This window comes from Lepidochelys kempii, chromosome 6, assembly GCF_965140285.1.
Source record: "Lepidochelys kempii isolate rLepKem1 chromosome 6, rLepKem1.hap1, whole genome shotgun sequence".
In the NCBI taxonomy this organism is placed as follows: Eukaryota; Metazoa; Chordata; order Testudines; family Cheloniidae; genus Lepidochelys; species Lepidochelys kempii.
In genome coordinates, this window is record NC_136385.1 from 90,562,181 (window position 1) to 90,587,882 (window position 25,702).

General features: G+C 48.5%; 1 protein-coding gene across 1 annotated transcript in view; it reads left to right on the forward strand.

The window, feature by feature from the left end:
- Window positions 1-5,344: 5,344 nt before the first annotated feature.
- Window positions 5,345-25,702, forward strand: part of VSX2 (visual system homeobox 2) — a 42,425-nt gene continuing 22,067 nt past the window's right edge. Inside the window, exons 1-3 of the mRNA XM_073349160.1 lie at window positions 5,345-5,765; window positions 7,025-7,109; window positions 11,118-11,241. Coding sequence (XP_073205261.1) covers window positions 5,345-5,765; window positions 7,025-7,109; window positions 11,118-11,241 — 630 coding nt within the window. The remainder of the gene's footprint in view (window positions 5,766-7,024; window positions 7,110-11,117; window positions 11,242-25,702) is intronic.

A 25,702-nucleotide genomic window follows, 5' to 3' on the forward strand; every position in this document is an offset into this window, starting at 1 on the left:
GTGCGCATGTGTGTGTTTTTTTGTCTCTAGAGGCTTCTGTATCTGACACAATTCCAGGAGAGCCTGAGAATAAGCTAATCCATCAGGATGGGATCTTGAAAGCTTAGTGGAGACCTCTGGTAACTGGCTGTCCTCAGCCACTGAATTCTTGCCAGTTAAAGATACAATCTTGCTGGGTCTTCCCATGGCTAACAGTTTAATCCAGGGAAATGAAATGACAGGGAAGGAGCCTTGCATGCTCAGAAAGCCCAGTTGCCTCTGGCTTAGCAGAGGGTTAGAGCACAGGCAAACCTCTGATTTGTTATAGACTTAGCAAAGAATTCTCCAGTGGAGACGTTCAGAGTGGTGAAGTCTGGTGCACATGCAATGGTTCTCCTACCCCATTATTACATTTTAATTTGTATTGAAGTCAAAATGGTTTTCCATCTCTTTGTCCTGCATGCCTCTTTCTACAACCTTTCAGAAAATAGCATATTTGTTAGGACCTACTGACAATGGATCTGTAAGCTGAGCGGTTACCCTGTTGGCACAGTCAGCTGCTAAAATAAGGAAAAGGCAAGTGGCACTGGGATCACATATGGATAATGGTGGATGTCTCTTTAATTTGTATTTATAATCTAACATTTTATAATTTTGGATTTAGTTTTAAATTGTGTAGAAATACTTTTTGGTTTTTTTACACGTTGGCCCAAGGCTAAATTGCTATTAATAAACTAGACTTGGACACTCTCTTCCCTGAAGGCTCAGTGTTTAAATGATGTGAACAACTTCCATCTTCACTGAGAAATTAGTTGCATTACAGTCAGCTGTGGGTTGTTCCAGAAGGGGGACTGAAGATTGCATGCCCCAAACCTTGGCAATGTTGCCTTGAGGGGTCACAGAAAGACGTCTGAACACACTGAATCTGGGCAGCACTGCTTAACAGCCATTGCCTGCAGGGTTTCTCTAGATTCTCTACCTGCAGATAGAAGCTATTCTCCCTTGGTAGAACCCTTAAGGAAGGTTAAAGGTGCAAATGCCCCTTGTCCTCTCCTAGGGTACAGCTATACCTGCTGACTCAGGAAGGTGCAAAGTTCTCCACCTGCACCAGCATCTCTTATGTTAGGAGTATGGTTTCAAATGCATCTTAGCTAAGGGTGAGTTTCTCCCCCAGGACAGGCTCCTAAGGGTGCTTAGATCCCACTCCATTTTCATGGGATTTGTCTATGGTCAGTGCCTCCTTTTTTTGGAGGAGAGCATGAGCCCAGCAGAAGCATGCCAAAGGCTTGACCTCTGCTAAGACACCAGCGGTTGACACTCTGGATCTAACTAACCTGTGTTGGGGAAGGTTGTGGCTGAGTTGCTTAAATGTGCATCTTCTAGTGACTTTCTCTGATGGGCCTCAGTAGGTTGCAGCCAGTGCAGGAAACAGTTGAAGACACTCTTGAGCACAGACATTGGAGGTGCTTCAAGGCCTGTTAAAATATAAATCTTTGAATGACATAGGACTAGTCTAGCTGAATGGCTGTTGAGTTGATTTATATCCTATCTTAGTTCAGATGTTTGGGGTTGAAGCTGCTAGCAATCCTATGGCATAGTCCCAAGAAGGCAGAGTAGAACACCCTTTGGGGCCCATGACTCTGGACTGTTGTCCCCTGGAAATATGCCAGGGTAGGGATGTGGCCTCCTGGGTGAGACACAGGAAGATTTAGCGTCTCTATTTGTTCTATCTCATGTGTTTGTGGGGAGGGATGAGGCATATTGTAATCTTCTGGTCTTGTGTCTGGGTTGTGGAGGGAGCCCCTAACTTTTGGCTTAAATGGGCTCTTGCTTGTTGAGAAATTGCATTCAGTTCTATTTTCTTAAACATACAGAAGTCTTTGTGCTTGGGGGAGGCGAGCAGGAGGGGAGGTATCCTATAAATGGAATGCAATCACTGAAGATGTTCCTCCATTGAGGACCACACTAAAGCCTAGTCATTGGAATTCCTCCATGTGCAAGAGAAGCTATTCTTCCCATTTCAGCCCAAAGTTGATAGCCATTTTCCTATTCTCAAATGATGTGACTAATAAGATGAAGAATGGCAGGAGGAGCTAAGGGAGATGGGCAAATGTGGTACTACTCTTCAGGAAGAAAAGAGTGATCCTGTAGCAAAACCTTGGAGTAAATATCTGAGACCTCAGAGATATTTAACAAAAAGCTGGGCTCTACTGAGGGTAGGAAGAGAAGGGACACTGCCCACATAGTAGTGTTGAGCCTGTGTAGGTGAGGAGAAAGGATAATGCCTCAGGGGGAAAGAGGCACATACTCTCTACCAGCAGTTACTACATAGCTACAACAGGTGTAGCACATGATCCTCTCAGCGCTCTTGTGAAGCAGGGTGGGGGGAGTGAGGGGAAGGACTGGGCATGGCCACACACATTCACTTCAGGGCACTAAGGCCTGCTGGTAATGCCAGAAAACCCCATCACCCTGTGCACTCTGAGGCCTGGCTTTTTACAACCAATTAGCTGCCTTGCTGGGAGTTCCGTTGGTGTAGAGGACTCGACAGCTCTATGCTGTCTGCTCCTGGTCCCTCTACATGGCAAGGTGGTGTGGCCAGAGTGTTGTACTCTCTGGTGATTCTTAGCCAGCAGACTGATCCCTAGGTGACTATGACTACCGGTGTAACATTAAGGTTCTGCCTCAGAACTCCACCAGGGAGGGGAGCCAAGATATACCAAGGACCAAGCCAACTCCAAGACTGGGGAACAGAAGTGTGCCACTTGGAAGCCCTCAGGAGCTGACCCTGAGAGCTCAGGCTGTCACATTATAACTGCCTTCTCCGTGGGAGTGTTGGGTAGGGACAGGGGCTTTCTGTACAGTCTCCCATTCTCCCTTTTCCCCATCAGTACATTGATGGCTGGTCCAGCAGGACTTAGCCCTAAACACTGAAGTATAATGGAACTTTGAGCACTAGGAGGCATTCTGAGGGGAAGGAGGGAAAGCATTATAAAGAGCTATTGCTGGCAGGCAATTGACCTCACTTTTCTTATCTAAGTATAACAAAATAGACTAGCCTTTGCCTCAAGGATGGAAACAGTTGCTCCCCACTGCACAAGGAATCCTGCTGCTCTTAAGTCATAGCAATTTCAAACTTTAAGGCCAGATTGAGTGGTTCCTCTGGGGGGGGAGGGTGTAAAGATGGCTTTAGGCTACCTCTGTCTACTGAATTCTGGCACCCTGGCTGGCCCAAGTAAGAGCAGCCCCAGGGGCTGCTTTAATTTAGGCCAGTATTAAACAAGCTATAGGCTGCTCTGCTGGCTTGGAATAGCCAGTGTTGGCCACATTCCTCACCATGCCTTTGGCTGGCTCTTACTCTGTCTCCATTTGCTGTTTTTACCATCTCATGCCACTGGGGCCATGTAAAAGAGGTGGACAGTAAGGTGCCCAATTCTCTTCATGTCCCAATCTTCAAATACAGCTCCCTCTTGGAGATGTTTGGACTTCCTTTCTGCTTCCCACAAAACTACCTTCACTTCTCCCCATCTCTCAAGTGCTGTTCCTCTTTAGTAAAAGTACTGGATAGTTTTGTTTTCTTACACCTTCAAGCTGGGATGCAATTAACTCAAAATCAGGTGTGATCAAATTTTATCTTGAAATGTGTCTTCCTTCTGTTCTCTAGAATGTTGTATTGCAAAGCAGAATGGCCTGTGTGCTGACTGGGACTCACTAAAACATTTGTACTGTGACCCATAATCTGTGTGGAAGAGTACAAAGGAACCTAGCAGGCTACTCCACCCTGTCCCTTCTAGTTCAGTGTAATTGGAATCCCATCAAGTCCCCTTGGAAGGATTCCTGTGGGAGGGGAAGCAGAACAGGGTACCAAGTTTCACCTCTGAGCCATTCCACTCAATAACTGCCAAGGCAGTTTTCTATTGTGGCTGGAAAACACCCCACATCCTATAGGTGCTACTGCAACTGTTGACACTTGAGGGGTCATAACAATATTTGATGGGCACAAACTTCAAGAAGGAGGGGATCGTCAGGATGACAAACAGGTTATACCTAAAAGGCATGGGATGAAGTGTAGGCTTGAGAATTAAGCCATCTTCTCTGAAATTGAAGCCCAAGCACCAAGGAGGTGCTTTGCCTGCTGCCCAGGCTCTGTCCCTGTGGAGCCCCAGGCTTAGAAGTTGGGTGGGTCATCCTCTGTCTGCACTTCTTACCCGCCTCTTTGGGTCTGGGTGGGGAGGTGCTATCTGAGCAATGAGTAGTCTGTATCTCCTGTGCTCTCAGCTGTACCGTGTGTCCCTTGACCTAACTCATTTCAGTCCCTACCTTACCTCTGTTCCATACAAGTTGGATAGCACCTCACTCTTGTTGTTTAAACTGTTTACCTCAGAAATAATCATGCAACTAAGAAGGCTAATTATGCTGGGAGGAATCCCGCAGCCTCTTCAGCTTCCCCCATCACTACCACTTTGTGTGTCTCTCCCCTTGGGGGTGTGACACACACAACCCTCCTGCTTGGGCCTTGGCAGGCTCAGAGAGATGTGCTCAGGCATTTCAACTTCCGCTCACTCTGATGCCTTCTTAAAGCACTCCCAACCCACCACAACAACCCTTCTCTCCCCTCCACCCACCTTCTAGCCTGGCAGCCTCCCCACAGCACAATTTCACTGTGGGCTCAGCAATGCCCCCTCCCCGGGGGTTGTGTGAGGGTCTGCCCCCACATTGCTCCTCGGTCCGCTTCTGCCCTCTGATCGTTCCCCCACCCCCCAACAAAGGCGCTAGCAGTGGCTGGGGGGCTTTCCGTTCGCTTATTTAAAACACCAGCTCCGAAGCCTGCACTTGGCAAATGCCCACAGCATGCTGGCCCTGGCCTTGCCTTGCCTTCCCCCTCCTGCTGTTGCCTTCTGCACCCACCTGTCAGACCTAGTCCCCGTTCAGACCCCACGTTCTGGGGGCCAGCAGCTGGCTGGGGTCGCTGGGCACCCGCGCTGTCATCAGTAATAACACCTGGCCCAGCTGATCGGCAGGGCCCCTCTCCGGGCTCCCCCCAGACACTGCCCCGATCTCCCCGCTCTGCCCTGCCAGGGTCCCTCCATCCCAGGCGGCCCCCAGGTCCTTGCTGCCTCCACAGGGTTCCCCCATCTCCCGGGCTCCCCCCGGACCTCGTGTCCCAGGCCGCCTCCCCCTGGCCCCTCCGCTGCCTGTGCTGGAGCCTGCCGGCTTTTTGGAATTCCTAATCGCGGCTGGCCCCTGTGATTGGCTGCTCGGCTCTGACCCCACTTGGGCTCCAGGCTGGGCGGATAAAAGGGGCCTGAGCCGGGGGCTCCCGAGCATTCCCGGGAGCGGGCACTAGGGACCGGCCGGCCGCAGCATGACGGGCAAAGCGGGGGACGCGCTCGCCCACAGCCTGCCCAGCAAACCCAAACCCGACAGCGCGGCCAGTGCGCCTGGGGCCGGGGCCGCCGCTGGGCCCAAGCCCAGCTCCGGGCCCACCCCGCCCAGGTGCACCGGCTTCGGCATCCAGGAGATCCTGGGGTTGAACAAGGAGCCGCCCTCGCACCCGCGGGCTGCCCTGGACTCCCTGCCCGCCGGGCACCTGCTGGCGGCCCGCTCAGTGCTCAGCCCCGCTGGGGTAGGTGGCGTGAGCATGGGGCTCCTGGGGGCAGGCAGCATCCCCAGCTTCTACACCCAGCCCACCTTCCTGGAGGTGCTGTCCGACCCCCAGAGCGTCCACCTGCAGCCCCTGGCCAGGGCCCCCGGACAGCTGGACACCAGCCAGACGGCCAGCTCAGGTAGGCTCAGGCTGCCGCCCTGGGGCTCCCCGCATAGCCGGGTCCTCTCTCCCCGCGCATCGGAGGAGTTGGAGCCAGGGCGGCAGGGAAGCCCGGCTTTATGAAAATTCGTTGGGGCGCCAGGAGGATGGGTTCGCGATGGGAAACCCCCGGCCGGCGGGTGCCACAGCGGGGGGCTCGGGGGATGGGGAGCGCCGTCCCCGGGGCTTCCCGGAGCCGGAGGGGAGCCGACCCCCGGGGCGCCGGAGCCTCTAACTCGTTTGCGGGGAATTGGGTGCCTCGCCGTCCGTTTGCTAGACGGCAGGATTCGCCCGGCCGCCTTCTCCGGAGCCCGGGCCCCGGCCGGGCGCGCTTCACCCGCAGCTGCCCGGGGGAAAGTTAGTAAATATCATAATAATTCCCCCCACCCACCCACACACACACACCCCTGCCCGGCGGGGCCGCACAGCGCCGCCCGCCTGTAACGCCCGGTCCGCATAGCAAATGCCCAGCGGGCCGAGGGGGCCGATCCCATCCCGCCGCCCCTCGGGCGAGCCCGAGACTGTCCCCGCCCCATGGCAGAACCGATTGTATCGAAATGCGAGTCCCGGCGCCCTGCACCAGCGGCTCCTGGGCGGGGAAGGGAGATCCCGAGCTGCCGGAACGACCCCCGGCCCGGGGGTACGAACAACCACCCGGGGCGGCGAATACAGGGAAGGAGCCGCCGGGCGGCTCCGGGATGCGCCCCGAGCCACGCCGGAAATCGGCCGGCGCCTCCCGGGTGAGCAGGGCGGATTATCCCCCGGAGCCCGAGTTACCCCTGCGGCGGGGTCCTGGGGGAGCGGGCACAGCGCGGGGATTTCCCGCCCTCTCGGGGGTTTTGTTTTAAATGCCGCCAGGAATTAAAAACCAACGAAACTGGGTGCAATCGGGGCACAGGCGCGCAAAGAACCGGCCCCTCGGAGCAAAAGGGGGCCGAGCCCCGAGACTTCCCCCGCCGCGCCCCGGGACAGGGGCTCCAGGAGGGCTCTGCCGAGTCCGGCCGACCCGGGGGCTGCCGCGGCGGGATCGCAACGAAATCCCCGCTGAACCAACGAAAAATAAAGCGAAACCCCAGGGAGATGCAAAGCAAGGGCCGTGCCAGCCCCTGGCACCCCGCGCCGGGCAGGGAGCCTCCGGCCCGGCCCGGGGAGGGGGCGCCAGCGCTGGGGGCCTCTGCGGAGCTGGGAGAGGCGAGTCCCCGAGCCCGTCCTCAGTCTGTGCCGCGTTTCTCTTCCCAGACTCCGAGGATGTTTCCTCCAGCGACAGGAAAATGTCCAAATCCTCCTTAAACCAGAGCAAGAAACGCAAGAAGAGACGGCACAGGTAGGAGAGCAGCCCGCTGCCCCCCTCCCCGCCTGCTCAGCTCCCCACCGAGCGAGACCCCGCAGGGCTACCCTGGAGCCCCCCGCACCTTGTGGGCTCGCCTGCCCGCCCGCCCCCAACAGCAGAACCTGCCCCAACCTTGGCTAGTACCTTTAGGCCTCTCGGAGCCTTATTTATTATTTCTATCCCCCAGGCCCTGTCGTGCGGGGGCACTGCACAGAGGCACGGGATGGCGCAGCCCCTGCCCCAAAGATTTTCCAGCCTCGGGCCCCGGTGGTGCAGTAGGGTCTGGGCATGCAGAACCTCGCGCTCATTTGGATCCAGCTGCTGCGCCGGGGCCTGCCTTGAGACAAAATGCACGAATTCGGTGTAACAGGCGATTGAAGGGGCTAGGGAGGAAGGATGAGGGTAACGGCGGTAGGACTGCCTGGTTGCATGGATTTGCTGTACCATTGATGGGTTTCAAATAAAAGGACGTTTGATTAAAAATATAAATAAACATGAATTAATGAGATCGGCAATCCCTAGTAGCCAGCCCAGGATCCAAACTGGGTCTAACCCTACCTTCCACCTCTATTCCACTCCCCTCTCCCCCCCCCCTCCTCTGTATAGGTCCACGCACCTTCACATAAGAGCTAATTCAGCCCATAGGAACAGGGGCTCAGGTCTGACAAAGGGCACAGGAGGGAGGAATCTATCTGAAGGGAACGGTCTGCTTTTTGCTCCCCAATCAAAGGAAGCAGGATTTGGGGTTTGATTATGAATCGCAAGAAAATTACCCACAGATGGCATTTGACTTCAGTTAAGATCCATCATATATTTGCTACTAGAGAGGCACTCTGTTGCAAGGGTTGCAGGGAACTGGGGACATATTTTCACATGTGGTGGTTGTGCCCAAGAATTAGATGGTTTGGGAGGAAATTAATAAAGAGATTTATCTTATGACAAAATGCTGGCTTCCTAGAGATCCCCTGACCTGTTTAGTTAATGTTCTAGTGAAGGGTCTGCATCTTAAACAGAACACAAATTTTTCTTTTTATTGTTGGCAGTGAGACTTTGTACTGCACGTTATTGGAAATAAGTGACCCTTCCACCTATACAATTATGATATAGTAAAATATGGATTGTCCTAATAGGAAAGCTTTCACACCAAGTACATAAACAAGAGAAGTGCCAAAAAGAGAGGATAAGTATTAAGAAATTTGGTCATCTTTGCTAGTGGATTAGGAGGAGGGCTCCCCAGCCAGCAAGCCAGAATCTTTAGCCAGGTTCTTTGAATATTAATCTGATCCTGAATAAGTAATCTACAATATAGTATGTTAAAGTTTTATTGTAACTTCGTCATAATAAAAAGCTTGTTTGTTTTATTTTGAAAAGCTACCCTGGGGGATTTATTCCCAACGGCTCTGGATCTTGGAACCTTGAAACCAGGCTACTACTTAACTCAAAAGATGCCTACAATTTTTAGGTGTGTGGGCCCCAGAGACATCAATAGTTTTAAAATATTTCCTAAAGTGACAAGCCATTTATCCAGGGCCACTAGAAATGGGAGTAGTCGGGTTATTAAAACTGGACTCTGCAATGCAGTAGAGCAATTTTAGCATAATGTATTAGGCAAATAGCAGTTTCTATCAATCACTTATTCATTATTAATAAAGTATTGAAGATCTTTAACAAGAGGTAGAACAAGCTGCTAAGGTAGATGAGGGAAGATGACTTGTTTGGTAAGGCACTTGTGTCACAGCTTTGAGATTTCGTTTCCCAGCTCTGCCATAAGACTGATATTTTGCCTCCCTGTGCCTCTATTACCCATCTGTAAAACGCAGCTAAAAATCACTGAGCCACATAAACATTAGACGCTACAGTGATGGCTAAAAGTACCTAGCTCGATTCTGGGATTGCCATGGCCAGCGATAGTCAGGACAAAAGGAGGTGGGATGGCCATCTATCAGGGATGGTTTAGGGATAATTAAATCAATCTTACCACAATTCAGGATGGGTGGATTAAAAGATATCCTAGTGAAAGCCTAGCCAGGATGCTGTGCAGGAAGAGACTAAATATCCCAGGATGGGTTAGATTCCCTGCTAGAGGTCCCACCCCAATCCAGGGGGATTGACTAGTGACCTATGTGACATACTTTCAAGTCAAACAATTCTATGGTTACCCCCAGAGTAAATATGGACTCGTTTCCTTTGTGAACTAGATTGGGCTCAAGAATGGGTGAGATCTCAATTAGGACTGGAGTAAGGATCACAATTGGATCAGGACTAGAGATGGATCAGGATACTGGAAACAGGATTTGGATTTATTTATAATTTTCAATTTTGCATAGTAACAAACTTTTCATGTTTAGTTTTTTTTTTTAAATAAGAAAAGCTTAAAACTGCCAAATCTGTCTGCTGTATCTGGGCTAAGTGACAACTGGAGGAGGGATTATGTATTGTGGTAAAAAGGGCTTGGACTAATCAGATTTTTAAAAAGGGAAAATATAGGATGAATTTCAGGATATATATTCAGCCAGTGAGCTGCACTGGGCTGTGGCATCATCTCCTGATGATGGTAGACACCCCAAACGTGAGGCATTTAAAAACTAGAGAATGTACAATAAGAAATAATCCTGCACTGGGTCCAGAAGAGAGAAACTGGATGAGCTAATAGGTCTTTTTTCATCCTAGTGTCCATGATTCTACAAGAGCAGGAGCAGAATCCTCCTGAACACAGAACAGATTTAGGAGTGAGTTTAAATAAAGATCTGATTGCAGACTGGGTCCCTTGCATTCACAAGCCCCTCTTGTTGTTAATGTTGATCTGGTGGAATCCTTAGGTTTACGAACATTGAAAGGTCATTTTGAGCCTGTGTTTCTGTTTGTGCTATTGGGAAGGTGCAGGATCTTTTGAAATTCTCTAATTTTAGTGAAACATTAAAAAAAAAAACTTTCGGGCACTGTATCTCCGGTCCTATGGTTTGATTGTTTACTTGAAATGCAAGTCAGGTTTAAAAAAAACCCACCCATTAGAATGCTGACTGCTGTGTAGGCTGACCCTGCTTAGAAATTGGAGTTTCAAAGGGTTTGGATAGCCTGAGGTTCAGGGAGGATTTCTGATACCAGGGAGGTGAAGAAGGTCTTGGTACCTTACTTCCCCGTTGCTAGAATCTCTTTGCATTCCCCTAGAGTTGTGCGTTCATCTTTCTCAGCTCCCAGCTGCTGCTATCTTTTTAATCCACCCATCCCAAGCTGAGAACTGGGCATACGGATGCAAGCTGGGACAATTGACCATTCAGGGCAGTCAGGAAGGATTTCCAACGATGGGTAATGGGGTAATGCAAATCAGAGGAAGGGAGGGATCCGCTAATGGGAGATGATTTTTTTTCTGGGTTCCTGTGTAGAAGTTGAGCAAGGGAATTGGCACTGGGTTCATGGTTGGAGGTTGCATGCATGGGGTGAGGAACTGGCTGGTGAAAGTAGTGAGGGCTGTGACAAAACTTTGGGGACTTGCTGAGGGGGAATGGTTTGTTTGTAAACCAGGAGAGACTTGGGAGAGGTGAGATGCTGAGAACAATGTCACTTCTTGTGGGTGCCTCAGTGCAATCTTCTGGAGTGTCTGTGTGGCAAACATAAAGGGGACCATAGTGCCCATAAATCAGGAAGTGGGGTCCTCTTTGAGGGGAAAAAGAGACACTTCAATGTCTTTTGGAAGGAAATAATGTCTGAGATCTAATCTAGAGATTATGGTCATCCTGTGGGGGGAGAGAAACTGGAGGAGAGGCTGCCTAGAGGAGGAAGTGGCTGAAAAGGAAGGTGACTTGTGACTGTATAAGAACACCATGTCCTGGCACTTTCTGGGCTTTCTCTCAGCCAAGGGCTTGACCTTCTGTCCATAGAAAAACAGTAAAACACAATCTACATACGTTATCCAGTTTCTGAGATTTTCCTTTCCCTGTTTCTCTGTCTCTGTGACTGTTCAGCTTTCTCTATATTCTGATCAATGAGTTTTACTCCCCTCAGGACAATCTTCACATCCTACCAACTGGAGGAGCTGGAAAAGGCCTTTAATGAGGCCCACTATCCCGATGTCTATGCCAGAGAGATGCTGGCCATGAAAACGGAACTGCCTGAAGACAGGATACAGGTAATCATACCTCTCTGGGCCCTTAGAGCAGCCCTCTCATCCCTCCCTTCCCAAGCAGTGTTTGCTCTCTCCCTAAGGAGAGGACACGGCAGCTTCCAGCACAGAAATGGTCACATCACACTGAATAAAACTCCACCCCTTGTAACCAAAACCTCTAGGCAGTCATATTTTCTGTGCTTCTTTGCAAACATCTGTTTGGTGTATGTGTGTGGTATGTCTTTGTGGGTGTAGTGTTTTGTGGGTGTGGTTGCACTGTGTGCTGGTGTTAGTGTGTTTGTGTGTGTGTACTATACTGTATTGTACTGGTTTTGTGTGTGTTTTTGTTCTATTAACTTCCATAGCACCTGCCACAAGGTGCCCAGGATAATGGATATATTTTACAATAGGCAGAATAGAAAAATAACCCCAAAATGAGGAGCTGCTGTACTGCAAGAGTCCAAAATGGTCAAAATGACCTGGATAGCCATGCCTTGCAGCTCCCAAGGGTCTGTGTGGACGTGGTTAAAGAGGAAACTCCATAGAGACCAGGTCCTTGAACTGAGAAATCCCTGATCCTAACCCACTACAAATTGAAGCATTGACATGGGGAACAGCCAGTCTCTGTTCTCCTGGAGGCCCACAGGAGGGCTAGATCTCATTGTCTGAGGGTGCATCAGATTGCCTAGTGTAGCCCTGGAAAAGATGGTATTATGAACTCTGGTATGGATGAGTTTCTAAATAAGGCATGTGCCTTTTATGTTCTCTGTCGAACTCTCAAAACAGAGACTTGTGGCTTCCCAGCAAAACCTTTGGGGCTGATTTTCCATTGCACCCCCGCCTTCTTATTTCCCTCCGGCATTATATCCCTGTTAGATGGGGATTCCCTGGATGGCACTGAACTGCCAGAACAGCTCTGTGTGTGTCTATGCCTAGCACAGCCTTTGGCGTAGGGCATGTCAGGGTGGGGAGGGAGGGGGCATGGTTGGAGAATGCTGTTCTCTGGCTATTCTGGGCTGGCAGATGGCCCATAGGGGGCGTTGAGGCCAAAACAGAAGCTAGAGAATCCTTATGACTGCTGCAACTGTCCGAGGCAGTGTAGGACCCTGACAGCCTGGGAATGTGGGGATCACAAAGGTAGCTTAAAGCCACCTCTGCCCCCTGCTCCCGGTTCCTGCACAAAGCGCAGGAACAGAGCAGCAAAGTATGGAGCCCTTTGGCTTCACTGCGTGTGCTGATACAGAGTGAAGCTTCTGGGCTTGCAGGGTTGAAACTTGGCCTTATTCCCCTGCATACCTGTGGTAGGTGCTTCTCTAGCTGATGCAGCTCGGTTTCTCTGAAGGGCTTGGCCTGGGTTCCACTTTGTGCCACACTAAACTGCACGTTTTCTTACTGTCCCCACTCATTCCTTCAATTGCCCCCCTCACTCAGATCTGCTCTTTCAGTCTGTGCCTCTTTCAGTGCCTCTTCCCTGCACCCAGGGGACCAACACATCATTATCCAGCTATTTCTTCAGCACTGGTGGACTGCCTGTTCCATGGGCTCACAAGAACCTTAGAGAACTCTTAAGGATATAGTGCTGATGCTGTAAATTACTGAGGTATATACTGGGAGGTGGCGGAGCGAGGAGTGACAGGAGAGGGAGGAATGGAGAGTTTCCCAAACCCAAACAGCTTCATTTTTTTTCTTTGCAACACAAATCTTCCCCCACCAAACGCTGATCAAACATACCATATTGATAAAACCAGATCCCAATCCTTCTATTGTGCTGGCATGACTCCTGGTGACCTCACCACTGGTATCCTAAGCACTGATTTCCAGCAGGCCTGAGATATAAATAATTGGCTCCTTACCTGAAATAGGAATGGCTAGAATAAGGTCTCTTATTCCTTGTATTCCACGTTGGGATTTCACTGTGATGGGTAGGTCTTGATGCTTCTATCAAGAAAGAATTAGATGGACAGCCAGTTAGATACCTCTGGCTTTCTGGGATGTCATCTCTCTGTGAATCAGGGTGTAAGGCCTGTGGGGAGGTAAACATTGCTTGCATTCATCATCTGGAGCCCGATTAGAAAGTCTATTCTTTGATTTCCCACAGATAGGCCTTTACCCTTTGTCTGTCTGGGAAGGAACCTTCGCCATGGACAAAACCAGACTATTGAAATGTAGAGACACCATTTACAAATCATGTCAGGCTGGGATTGACCAATATCTTCACGTGCTGCAGGTCAAGGTTGCATGTGTAATGTCAACATCTGGGTCACTTTTGTGGTGATGTGAGCCAATGTTTTTGTCTGTCTCATGTAGTAGCTGAATAGCGCTTAACAATTTTCTTTCACCAAATTGCTATTTATATTTTACTCTGTCACTAGCCAGTGAGAAACTGTTTGGCAACTTCTGTGCCGCAACTTGTCATTGTTGTGATCTGCCTACTCAACTGGATCTGGGCTAGACCCATCTAAGTGGGAGCTATAGATGGGCGTAATAAGCATCAGCACCTGTATCACAGGGGAAGTGATCGTTAGTGAAACTGGGATGGTATGGGAAACAGTAGCTTTTCATGGCACTATTGTGTGGGGAACATGAGCATCTCATGCCAGGACAGAGATCACAGAATCACATAAGAGACTTCTGAGAGATACTGAAGGAAAAGAGCAAGCTGTCTCCAAGCGGCCAGTACAGGATTGCTCCTTATTGTATATTTTCTAGTGTTTCCCTGGCTGCTGTTTTGTGTTGTCAGCCTCCCCACATATCGGGAGGATGATGCTAATGCTTGAAAGTGCTCCTTGATATTTAACCTCAATATCACCTTTTTAAACTTTCCAGTTACTCTCTTTTGTACCAGCCTGAATGATCTCTCTCTCTCTCTCACCAGCCTTTGATTTACACCCTTTAAATAGTGGTAGACTGTTAACCTGTTCTCCTCTCCCCTCCAACCTCAACTCTCCAACCTTTCATCATTGCTTATCCAAGCTATAATATCTTTTTTTAAATCATCCCTCATAAATCAGTCTCTCCAACCCCTTAATCAATTGGTTGCTCTTCTCTGAACTCCCTCCAATTTGTCAGCCTTTCTAGTAACAGGGGATCAAGAGCCTACTGGAATATACCAAATGAGTTTACACCAGTGCTGTATAGTGAGGGACCGCTATCTTCCCGAGTCTTTCTGCACATCTCTCTCCAAACTAGTGTTGGCCTGGTTTTGATTCCACATCACATTGCAAACTCTGTCTGTCTGGTGGCTGTCCGCTACCGCTCCGAAGTCTCCTTTGGACATTCCTGCTTCCCAGGTTTCCCTCTTCCATTCAGTATTTTTGGTTTCAAATTATTTTTCCACTTAACATATTAGCTATATTTTTTCCTAAACTGAATCTCTCCTTATTCCCTGCCCATGTTTCTAATCTTTCCAGGGCCCTCTATATTTCTCTGTCCTTGTGGGATTTGCAGCTCCTCCCAATTTAGTACCATCTGTGAATTTCATTAACATGCTGTTCACTCCCTCGTCTAGATCATTAATAAAGAAGTTATATAAGACTGACTCCTAATGCCAACCCCTGCACATTCCCACTGGACCCATCTTGCATATTGCCATTCATTACTACCCTTTGTTTTCATGTATGGGTTTAGTTTTTGGAGGTCACAAGCAGAGACCAATATTAAAATACATACAGAAGTAAATGGAAAAACTGAAATAGAGTGGTGTGTAAGAACTTTTCACACAAGCAATACCTGTCGCAAAGCACCATGTGTTCTTAACAGGTATCAAATACTGAAGTTCCTGGTTTTGATACATTATAGTGGACTCAGTATAAATATTCCCAGGTGCCCAGGCAATGAGCTAATATGGATATTAATTCTTTAGGACAGCAAGTTTCCTCATTGCAGGGATTCTCCCATGCTTTTCTGAAGCAGATCCTCATAGAAAGAACATGAGGATTTCCTCACTGGGCAGCATTCAAAAGTCTCCTTTATCAAAAGGAAACTGAGGAACTAGTTTTGCTAGCAGGTTCTTTCTCTCATCTTCTAGTAACTTGCATTGTGACCATTTCACAAAATATTGGGATTAATGTGTAATCCCATCACACATGTTTGAAAGAGCCGACCGCAGAATTGAAGTGACCTTTATCAAAATAAATTGAGGGCACTCTGTATGGGGCTAAGCAGGCTGCTACTGTGTATGCACATGTTTAGTACATACAGGGTGTCTACACTGCAGCTGGAAGCAAGACTCCCAGCATAGGCAGGTAGATTTGCACTATCAGGGCTTCAGCTAGTGCACTGAATGTAGCAGTGTGGATGTTCTAGCTCAGGGTCTCGAGCCCACCTGATCTCCTGGGCTTCAAAGCCCAAGCTCCAGCCTGAGCCAGAATGTCCACACTGCTATTTTTAGCACACTAGCTTGAGCCCCTCTCGTGCAAGTCTGTCTACCCAGGCTGGGAGACTCTACTCCCAGCAATGGTAACGTAAGAGATGCATTAAGAATCTGGCCTCTTCCACAAAATATAGTCACTCTGTCTGCAGGAATCTAATATCCAACTCTACCTATATACTACTTAAGAGGGCAGAACCTGGTCTCTTAGATACATTTAAATTCTGGTTATCTAAAATGTTATATTTTCCAAGCTTGGTAAGCCTCTTGCATTCAAAGTGCTATTGCCCTGTAAAAGTCCAAGTATGGGATTATTGAAATAATGATATATAGGTGTAATTACACTGTTGCTTACTGATCAGAGGAATATATCTGACCAGTCATATAAAGAAATTGAGTACATCTAGTAAGGCCATGTCTGTCTTTTTTTTGGATGGAGAGTAGGATAATCTTCTAGGGGAAATGATCAATTATTACAGAGGGGAGAAGGGAATGGAAAGTATTTAAGAATTCTGGCAACTCTAGTCAGTATAACCTTTGTATGGTGAGTAAACAATGTAATTATATGTGAGCAGGTAAAAATTAGACTGTGTAGGAAAAGAGAGATATTCAAATGGGGTATCTAGGATTTGTGGTTCCATAGGGATCCAGTGCTGTTTGGAAGGGCATAGGCAGTATATGCACCATTCTGATAATGGATCCAACAGTGCTGCTAAACAGTTAAGTTGTGAAACTCCAAACCACCGATGGACTTTTTTTTTTTGGATACAGAATTATAAAGATTTTATCTGTCAAAATACATTTTAATATCACCCTGCAGTTGTTAAAAGACGTTTAACTGAGATTGGGCCTGGAAGAATTGGGAGAAGGTAATTAATCGCAGGGGGATGGAGACAGGAGTTCATACTAATAGTGTTTATTCAGGAAAATAGAGGTTAAGTATATTCTAGTTATGCAAGACAGTTTTCTAAAGTGCAGGACTAAAGGAGGATAATTCAACTTGAAAAGGTCTAAAGAATCTTTGGCTACACAGACTCCAGTACCTAATTCTAATGTTCCAATGTCTAACTGAGTTGGAGCCCATGAGAATGGGCAACAGGGGACCCCTTAGGAGGTGAAACACAGAACCTGGGAGGTGATTGTTATCCCTGATTTTTTTCCCCCCCTGGAAATACAGTTGCTGGAATGAATCCTTTTCAGCTAGGGGAGCCATAATAAAAGAAAACGACAGTGAGAGCACATTTAATTTCTTGAAGGCCAAGTTTTTGGACTCATAACTATTGTTAAAGATCATGGCTGTTGAGGTCTGGTACAATTACCTTACCAAAGTAAGGAATTTTGGCCCAGATCTTATCACTCAAGGCTAGAAATGAGGACTGACCACTCAATGCAATCAATGGCCTTTCTGGAATCTAGGGATGGAATTTATTCAGAAATATGCTACCTTAAGGAATATTAATATTATGACATCATCTCTTGCCTGTGTAAGTACCATGTGATTGGTAAAGACCAGACCAGAGAGAAATTCTTCCTGCTTCCTAAAACTTGGATGATTTTATGCTCTTATTGAAGGATAAAATAGGCCAATCTAAGGCACAAACGAATGCAGGTCATGGCTGCACACACAGTTGGAGGTAAACTGCCAGGGCATATGGAGCAGTTTCAGGTATCAGTTAATTGGGAACCAGCATTTTTGTTAAAGAATTGTTTAAAATCAATAGTGTGTTCATCAGGGCTGGGGCCTTTGCCATGAGGTACTTTAGAAATAGCCTGTTTATCTCCTCAACAGATATATCATCTTCCAATAACTCATGGGGCACATCTGGGCAGTGAAATCTCAGATAAGTGTTTGTTAACTTCCTCTCTGTTTTTAGAAGTGTACAGGTGAGATAAAAGTAAGCAGACATATGGATTAGTAACCATATTATTTTGGGTATTTCTTGGGGCACTTGGTGTTTCTCGGCACTTGTGTTTTAATTGGTATGTGAGGAGTTCTCTGCTTTACCACTTGAGTAAAATGCAGTGCCAGAAATGTGCTAGTTGCTTTATGAGCACATAGGAAGATGTGAACCCTGCCCCAAAGAGCTGAGTTAAAACCAGCTGGATTGTGGGGAGGCGAAGGTGATATAGTAGGCAAGAAAAACATGGGGTGTCTGGAATACTTCCTCTTAGTGCCATTCTATTTTTCACTTCTATTATGTAAACTATCCCTGGCTATCATCTAGCCACTAATAGCTGGTTAGTTTCTTGTAGGCATTGCTGTGGAAGTGAGTCTTGGGAAGGAATTAAATGAGAAGGTTGACCTGCTCGAATGCCATTCCATGTGCTAACAAAAGCATGGGCATGGGCAGCTAAAACGAATTAATATTTTGCAACTCTCCGTTCTCAAGGGCTTTATTAAACTGCAGATGCATTCAATCCACTGACTTCCTTCAGCCACAAATTAATGTTTGGAACTCATTTTTTGTGTGTTTTTTACACCTCATGTTGCTTCTTGTTGTTTGTGGCTCTACCTACTAGATGTTAAGGGCCAACTCAAAGTAGGAGGCAACACATTCACGCTGCCCAAGGAGCAGGGAATGAACTGTGAGTCAGGAGTGACTGTTCCTCCCACATCTCTCCTTGTGCTGAAGGAATAAGTTACTGAGCCCCTTGTTGGGGAGTGGCTTACTCCCACCCACTTTCCTGCAACAGGGAACATTGGGTGCCTAGCTCTTGCTTTCCCCACCACAGTGGAGACCATGGTCTAGGCAAGAGAGTGAGGGAGGTCTCTGCATGGTTGAGTACAGCTGTGACAGTCGGGACATTCAATATTTGTTCCATTATTTTCCTAGAGATAGAAGTTAGGGGTAAAATTTTCAAATCGCCTCAGTCTTGATTTCAGCAATGTCTTTGAAAATGGGACCAAGGTGCTCTTGAAAATTTTACTCTAAATCTCTATGCTAGTAACTGTCATGCTCACTCCTGCCCCTGGCTGAGGAATTTACTTCTCTCTAATCCTCTGATACTTCCCCAACTTTTCATGACCTGAGTTGGGGAAAAAAAATTTGTGGATGGCTCAATATCTTCAATAGTTAATTCTGATCATGCCCTAGGGTGCATGTCAAAGGGACCAGCTGACTGGTATATGTTCAGATTTCCCCTTAGTTGCTTTATTTTTTTTAAAAAAATTCCTCCCTGATTTTGTTGAGTACAAACTTTTTAAAATGCAGTTCACTATCACAGCCATTTGAGCATCATGGTTAATTTCACACACACCCCTCCTCATATCTTAAGGGATGAATTTTTCTATAACGCTTCTCTTTTTCCTGATAGATCTCTAAAAGCTGTCTGATTCTTCTTTGCCAGAATTAATCCATCCTGCCTTTTGAATGCCCTCTCTTCCCCTTGTGATTGGGTGGTGTTGCAGCAGGTTCTAGGGCCTATATATAGATCTAAAAAGCATATTGTCACTCTTGTCCTGCATCCTAACCATTGGGTGCACCAAAACCAGGAGAGAAGTCCTGGTGCAGATGCAAATTACTCTTGTCCTTCCCTGACCTGAAGCCTGTATGAGCCACTGCGTGGGAGAAACTGGAGACTGAGGTGAAGAAGAAACTGCTGCAGTTATGCTCTACAGCAGTGGTACCTTCTGAGGCCTGCTGGAGGCAGTGCGAACAGACAGGCCTCTCCTCCCTCTAATCTGAGCAGTGCTAATGCCGGAAGGGCCTTGCAAACTCTTGCAAACAGATCAAACAAAGCTGGAAGCATTAGCTTAGACCCTGCCATCTGACTTTGGGTATGAGGTGGTCTCTGCTCCCCTGCCATGCAGCCAGCCTGAGAGGGACTCTGTCGGTCCCCAGCTGGGGTGTGATGCTGTGCAGTCTGAACGTAGGCATAGCTGAAGCTGCTGGCTGCTAGCTAATAAAACTTGAAGCTTTATTAAATACCACCTCCTTGATTTGCATGTTTCTTCAAAGCCCCAGCAGGGGAGGGTAAGAGCAGCATAGCTGGTTTTGTTGGCTCCCTCTTCATGCCGGTGTGCGGTGCATCAAACACAAACTCCCAGGTGAAGTTTTGTGATGAGGAGCATGACCTCATGGGGGAAAGTGTCTTTCCTGTGACCCAGAAGTGACTGCCTGCTCTCTGGCTGTTGGGGCCCCTGGTGGATGCAACTTGGGAGGGGAGTGTCGGGCACCCAGGGCAGGTGGCAGCCCTTTGCTGGGATAGACCGTGCTCTTCAGCCAAGCCTGAGCCATGGTGCTACACAACTGATCTGACCTATCCATGTTACTGAACTGAGCCCCATTGCCATGCTGCTACTGGAGCATACACATCCTGACAGACCTTGGCCCTGTCCTCTACCAGAGAATAAAAGTCTCCATTAGCTATCGGTGCCATGATACAGGGTCTATTTCTTGATCCTGACAGGTCCAATCTGTCACTATTCCTGAGGTAAGGATGTAGCCAGAACTGAGGCCTCGATTCACCAAAGGACCTGCTTAAATGCTTTGCTGACTCAGGGCCTGAATGCAGCGTTCCCGGAGGGCTCATATCTGAGCTGCGGAGAGGACAAATGCTCCCCTCTTTGATCCTAGGGTGAGGTCTTGGCATACGCTGCCCAGCAGTGCATTAGCCTCTTTCCTGGCCGTATCGCAGGGCAAGCTCCTGTCTAAACTGTACCTGCTGCACTACACCTAGCCCACCCTGGCCCTTCAGACTTTCTGCACTGTTCTCGCACCCCGGATTCCTCCCTCTAGTGAGTACCTGAGTGGGGGATTACTTTTAGCCAGCTAGGTTAGCTCTGTTTAGGTCAAGCTGAATCAAATTTTGCTGTTTCCTGCCTGTATTTCTAATCTCTGTTGGTCCCTTTGTATTTTTGTCCTGCCTGATGGGGGTGTGGCTCCTCCCACTTCAGGAGCAGCTGAGAATGTTGTCAAAATGCTCCTGAATTGGCCCCACTCTCTGTTACTGGAGTGCTCCTGTTGATTTATTTATATTACAGCAACATGAAGCAGCCCCTGTTGCAGTATCCCCATGCCAGTGCTGTACACACACAGGGCGAGAACCAGTCTCTGCCTGGAAGATCTTACAGTCTACACAGCCAAGACACACGAATGGATCACAGTCTGGAAATGCCAAAGTCAAGCTTGTACATGCAGGCCTGGGTTTGCCGCCTTGTGTGTATAGCCACTCATGGTGGGCCCGATTCTCCTCTTACGCCGGGGTAACACCAGTGCTTTCAGGGGAGCTGCCTCTCATTTGCAGCAATGGGGCCAGTTCTTAATTACATAGCCATGTACTATTTCTCAAACACCATGCAAATGACAATTGTTCTTCACCCTTAAGATACTGTCTGTGTGTAGCATCCTGTAGTCCTGCACATTGAGCTGTGAAGGCCAGCTGGAGTCTAGGAGAGGCATATACATAGAAACCACACCTGCTCATTGCACGACAGATTAAGGGCCGATGACTGTAGCTGGCGGCTGAGCAAGGCTGAGAAGAGAAAGGGCTCGTGGCACCTTCTCTTCATTCTTGTGCCCCCACCAGCAGCTGGCTATGATGTTTTTGTAGTGCACAAGGCTCTGCTTCAAATTAGTGTTCCTCTGGGTTCTAGCTACCTGCAAGGCAACGGGATGAGCTGGGGCAGTGGCCAGGGGCAGGAACTGGGCCTATGGGAGCATCTGCTGCATTTTTACCGAGGTTGACGCTACCCCTCTAGTGTGTGTCTGCCTGTAAAAGGTAGAATCTAGCCCCGAGTATACAACTCGGAATGCTAGCGACATTGGCCAGTGCACACTAGCCACCTAAGCTAACATAGCCGTGAACTGCCTCAGCCCCTGAATTCCAGCAGCTCACGGAAGCTACTAGATCGCATGCCCTGATTCTCATGGGTGACTTTAATTTGCCTGATATCTGCTGGGAGAGCAATACAGCGGTGCATAGACAATCCAGGAAGTTTTTGGAAAGCGTAGGGGACAATTTCCTGGCGCAAGTGCTAGAGGAGCCAACTAGGGGGGGCGCTTTTCTTGACCTGCTGCTCACAAACCGGGTAGAATTAGTGGGGGAAGCAAAAGTGGATGGGAATCTGGGAGGCAGTGACCATGAGTTGGTTGAGTTCAGGATCCTGATGCAGGGAAGAAAGGTAAGCAGCAGGATACGGACCCTGGACTTCAGGAAAGCAGACTTTGACTCCCTCAGGGAACGGATGGCCAGGATCCCCTGGGGGACTAACTTGAAGGGGAAAGGAGTCCAGGAGAGCTGGCTGTATTTCAAGGAATCCCTGTTGAGGTTACAGGGACAAACCATCCCAATGAGTCGAAAGAATAGTAAATATGGCAGGCGACCAGCTTGGCTTAATGGTGAAATCCTAGCGGATCTTAAACATAAAAAAGAAGCTTACAAGAAGTGGAAGGTTGGACTTATGACCAGGGAAGAGTATAAAAATATTGCTCGGGCATGTAGGAATGATATCAGGAGGGCCAAATCGCACCTGGAGCTGCAGCTAGCCAGAGATGTCAAGAATAACAAGAAGGGTTTCTTCAGGTATGTTGGCAACAAGAAGAAAGCCAAGGAATGTGTGGGCCCCTTACTGAATGAGGGAGGCAACCTAGTGACAGAGGATGTGGAAAAAGCTAATGTACTCAATGCTTTTTTTGCCTCTGTTTTCACTAACAAGGTCAGGTCCCAGACTGCTGCGCTGGGCATCACAAAATGGGGAAGAGATGGCCAGCCCTCTGTGGAGATAGAGGTGGTTAGGGACTATTTAGAAAAGCTGGACGTGCACAAGTCCATGGGGCCGGACGAGTTGCATCCGAGAGTGCTAAAGGAATTGGCGGCTGTGATTGCAGAGCCATTGGCCATTATCTTTGAAAACTCGTGGCGAACCGGGGAAGTCCCGGATGACTAGAAAAAGGCTAATGTAGTGCCAATCTTTAAAAAAGGGAAGAAGGAGGATCCTGGGAACTACAGGCCAGTCAGCCTCACCTCAGTCCCTGGAAAAATCATGGAGCAGGTCCTCAAAGAATCAATGCTGAAGCACTTGCATGAGAGGAAAGTGATCAGGAACAGCCAGCATGGATTCACCAAGGGAAGGTCATGCCTGACTAATCTAATCGCCTTTTATGATGAGATTACTGGTTCTGTGGATGAAGGGAAAGCAGTGGATGTATTGTTTCTAGACTTTAGCAAAGCTTTTGACATGGTCTCCCACAGTATTCTTGTCAGCAAGTTAAGGAAGTATGGGCTGGATGAATGCACTATAAGGTGGGTAGAAAGCTGGCTAGATTGTCGGGCTCAACGGGTAGTGATCAATGGCTCCATGTCTAGTTGGCAGCCGGTGTCAAGTGGAGTGCCCCAACGGTCGGTCCTGGGGCCGGTTTTGTTCAATATCTTCATAAATGATCTGGAGGATGGTGTGGATTGCACTCTCAGCAAATTTGCAGATGATACTAAACTGGGAGGAGTGGTAGATACGCTGGAGGGGAGGGATAGGATACAGAAGGACCTAGACAAATTGGAGGATTGGGCCAAAAGAAATCTGAGGTTCAATAAGGATAAGTGCAGGGTCCTGCACTTAGGACGGAAGAACCCAATGCACAGCTACAGACTAGGGACCGAATGGTTAGGCAGCAGTTCTGCGGAAAAGGACCTAGGGGTGACAGTGGACGAGAAGCTGGATATGAGTCAGCAGTGTGCCCTTGTTGCCAAGAAGGCCAATGGCATTTTGGGATGTATAAGTAGGGGCATAGCGAGTAGATCGAGGGACGTGATCGTTCCCCTCTATTTGACATTGGTGAGGCCTCATCTGGAGTACTGTGTCCAGTTTTGGGCCCCACACTTCAAGAAGGATGTGGATAAATTGGAGAGAGCCCAGCGAAGGGCAACAAAAATGATTAGGGGTCTAGAACACATGACTTATGAGGAGAGGCTGAGGGAGCTGGGATTGTTTAGCCTGCAGAAGAGAAGAATGAGGGGGGATTTGATAGCTGCTTTCAACTACCTGAAAGGGGATTCCAAAGAGGATGGCTCTAGACTGTTCTCAATGGTAGCAGATGACAGAACGAGGAGTAATGGTCTCAAGTTGCAGTGGGGGAGGTTTAGGTTGGATATTAGGAAAAACTTTTTCACTAGGAGGGTGGTGAAACATTGGAATGCGTTACCTAGGGAGGTGGTAGAATCTCCTTCCTTAGAGGTTTTTAAGGTCAGGCTTGACAAAGCCCTGGCTGGGATGATTTAACTGGGAATTGGTCCTGCTTTGAGCAGGGGGTTGGACTAGATGACCTTCAGGGGTCCCTTCCAACCCTGATATTCTATGATTCTATGCAGCGGGACAGCGACTGGTGAATCAGTCTCTGTTGGCCAGGGCAGGGTGCTTGGCCCTGTCTCCTCCTCAACAGTTCAGCAATGTTGTGGGCATGATGGGCACTCATGGGAATCATCCTACTGACTGGAAAGTACATAGCAGCACAACCTACTTGGAAGAGAGAGGGAAGAGTCACAAGGTATGTCAGAGCCATTTGCAGTGCTAGGGAGCTACAAGTGGACAATGAAGAATGGTGGAGACATTTTGGGGGAATGAAAAACAAAGCAGAAAGATCTCTCGGGACAGGAAGAAGATGAGGAGGACTATTTCCTGGGGTGCAGTTCTCGGTGTTCTCAGCTCAGCTCGTGGGGAATTTTGATTATCCATGTACGCTGGGTAACAAACAAAGCCAAGCAAGCCTCATCAACAAGGTCCCCAAGTTATACAGAAAACTCCTTTCTGATCCAGAAAGGAGAAGACAACAGGCAATGGAGTTTTGGGAAGAAGAAGGATAAAGAAGAGACAGCAAGGGTAAGAGTGCACTGCACTGGAGAGGATGTTCTCTAACATGGGTACTGGATCATACCATAGGTGCCAACTTCTGCTGGCGCCAGTGGGTGCTCAACCCCCTCTGCCACCGGCTCGTCCCCGATTCCACCCCTGCCCTGCCCTCATTCCAAACCCTTCCCCAAAGTCCCCACCCCAACTCCACCCCCTCCCTGCCCCTATTCTAACCCCTTCCCCAAATCCCCACCTCTTCCCCACCTCCTCCCCTGAGTGTGCCACGTTCCCTCTCCTCCCCTCTCCCTCCTGGAGCTTGTCACACCGCAAAACAGCTGTTTTGAGGTGGCAAGAGCTGGGAGGTAGGTGGAGAAGTGGGGGCGCGGCACGCTCAGGGGAGGAGGTGGAGGCAGAGGTGGGGTTGGGGGGGAGCTTGGCTGCCAATGGGTGCAGAGCACCCATTAATTTTTCCCTGTGGGTACTCCAGCCCTGGAGCACCCACGGAGTCGGTCATATGGATCATACCATTAGCCATGTTGTGCTCTAGCCAAAGTAGAAAACATGGGGGTGGAGACTTGCGCTGCAAAGCAACTGGAAAGGGGTAAGGGTGAGGAGGGAGCTGAAGGCTGGGAGTGCTTTAAAAGAGGAGTGGGCAGAGTGTGAGGTGCAAGAGGGGGTTAGGAGGAGACAGGAGCTGAGATGTGGGCTGAGGCAGAGCTGTGAAGTGCCCTGACAGTGAGGCTCAATAGGAGTACTTGCTTTTTCTCTTTGGTGGCTTCCTGGCTTCTTAGGCACTGGTCAGAGAACTGTCCATATCTGGCCTGGTCTCCATCTCTTCTTCTCCTTCAAGGGCAGGCTCCTGTCATTAGGGATGATGTTGGGAGGCTCCATAGCCCTTTGTCCTCTGCATTGTGCTGACCCAGTCAGGCTGGACTATAATAGCTGTGAGGAGAGACAGAGGCAAACCAAGCCAATCGGGGTGATTGTAAATTTTTAGAACTTTATTAGGGAAACCCCCAAATTGTACTCTGAGTATAAATAATATAGAACATTACCAAAGACCTACTATTTATAGTAATGAACTGTAGGTTACCAGCTCCTTAACCTTTATGCAAAAAGAAAAGGAGCTAGCTGTAGCTCACGAAAGCTCATGCTCAAATAAATGGGTTAGTCTCTAAGGTGCCACAAGTCCTCCTTTTCTTTTTGCGAATACAGACTAACACGGCTGTTACTCTGAAACCTTAATGAGCTTCTGCACACTGGGCAGTTCGTACCAAATGCATTGTTATTAACAGGAGAGATTACAACATACTGTGTCCCTTCAGAGGAGA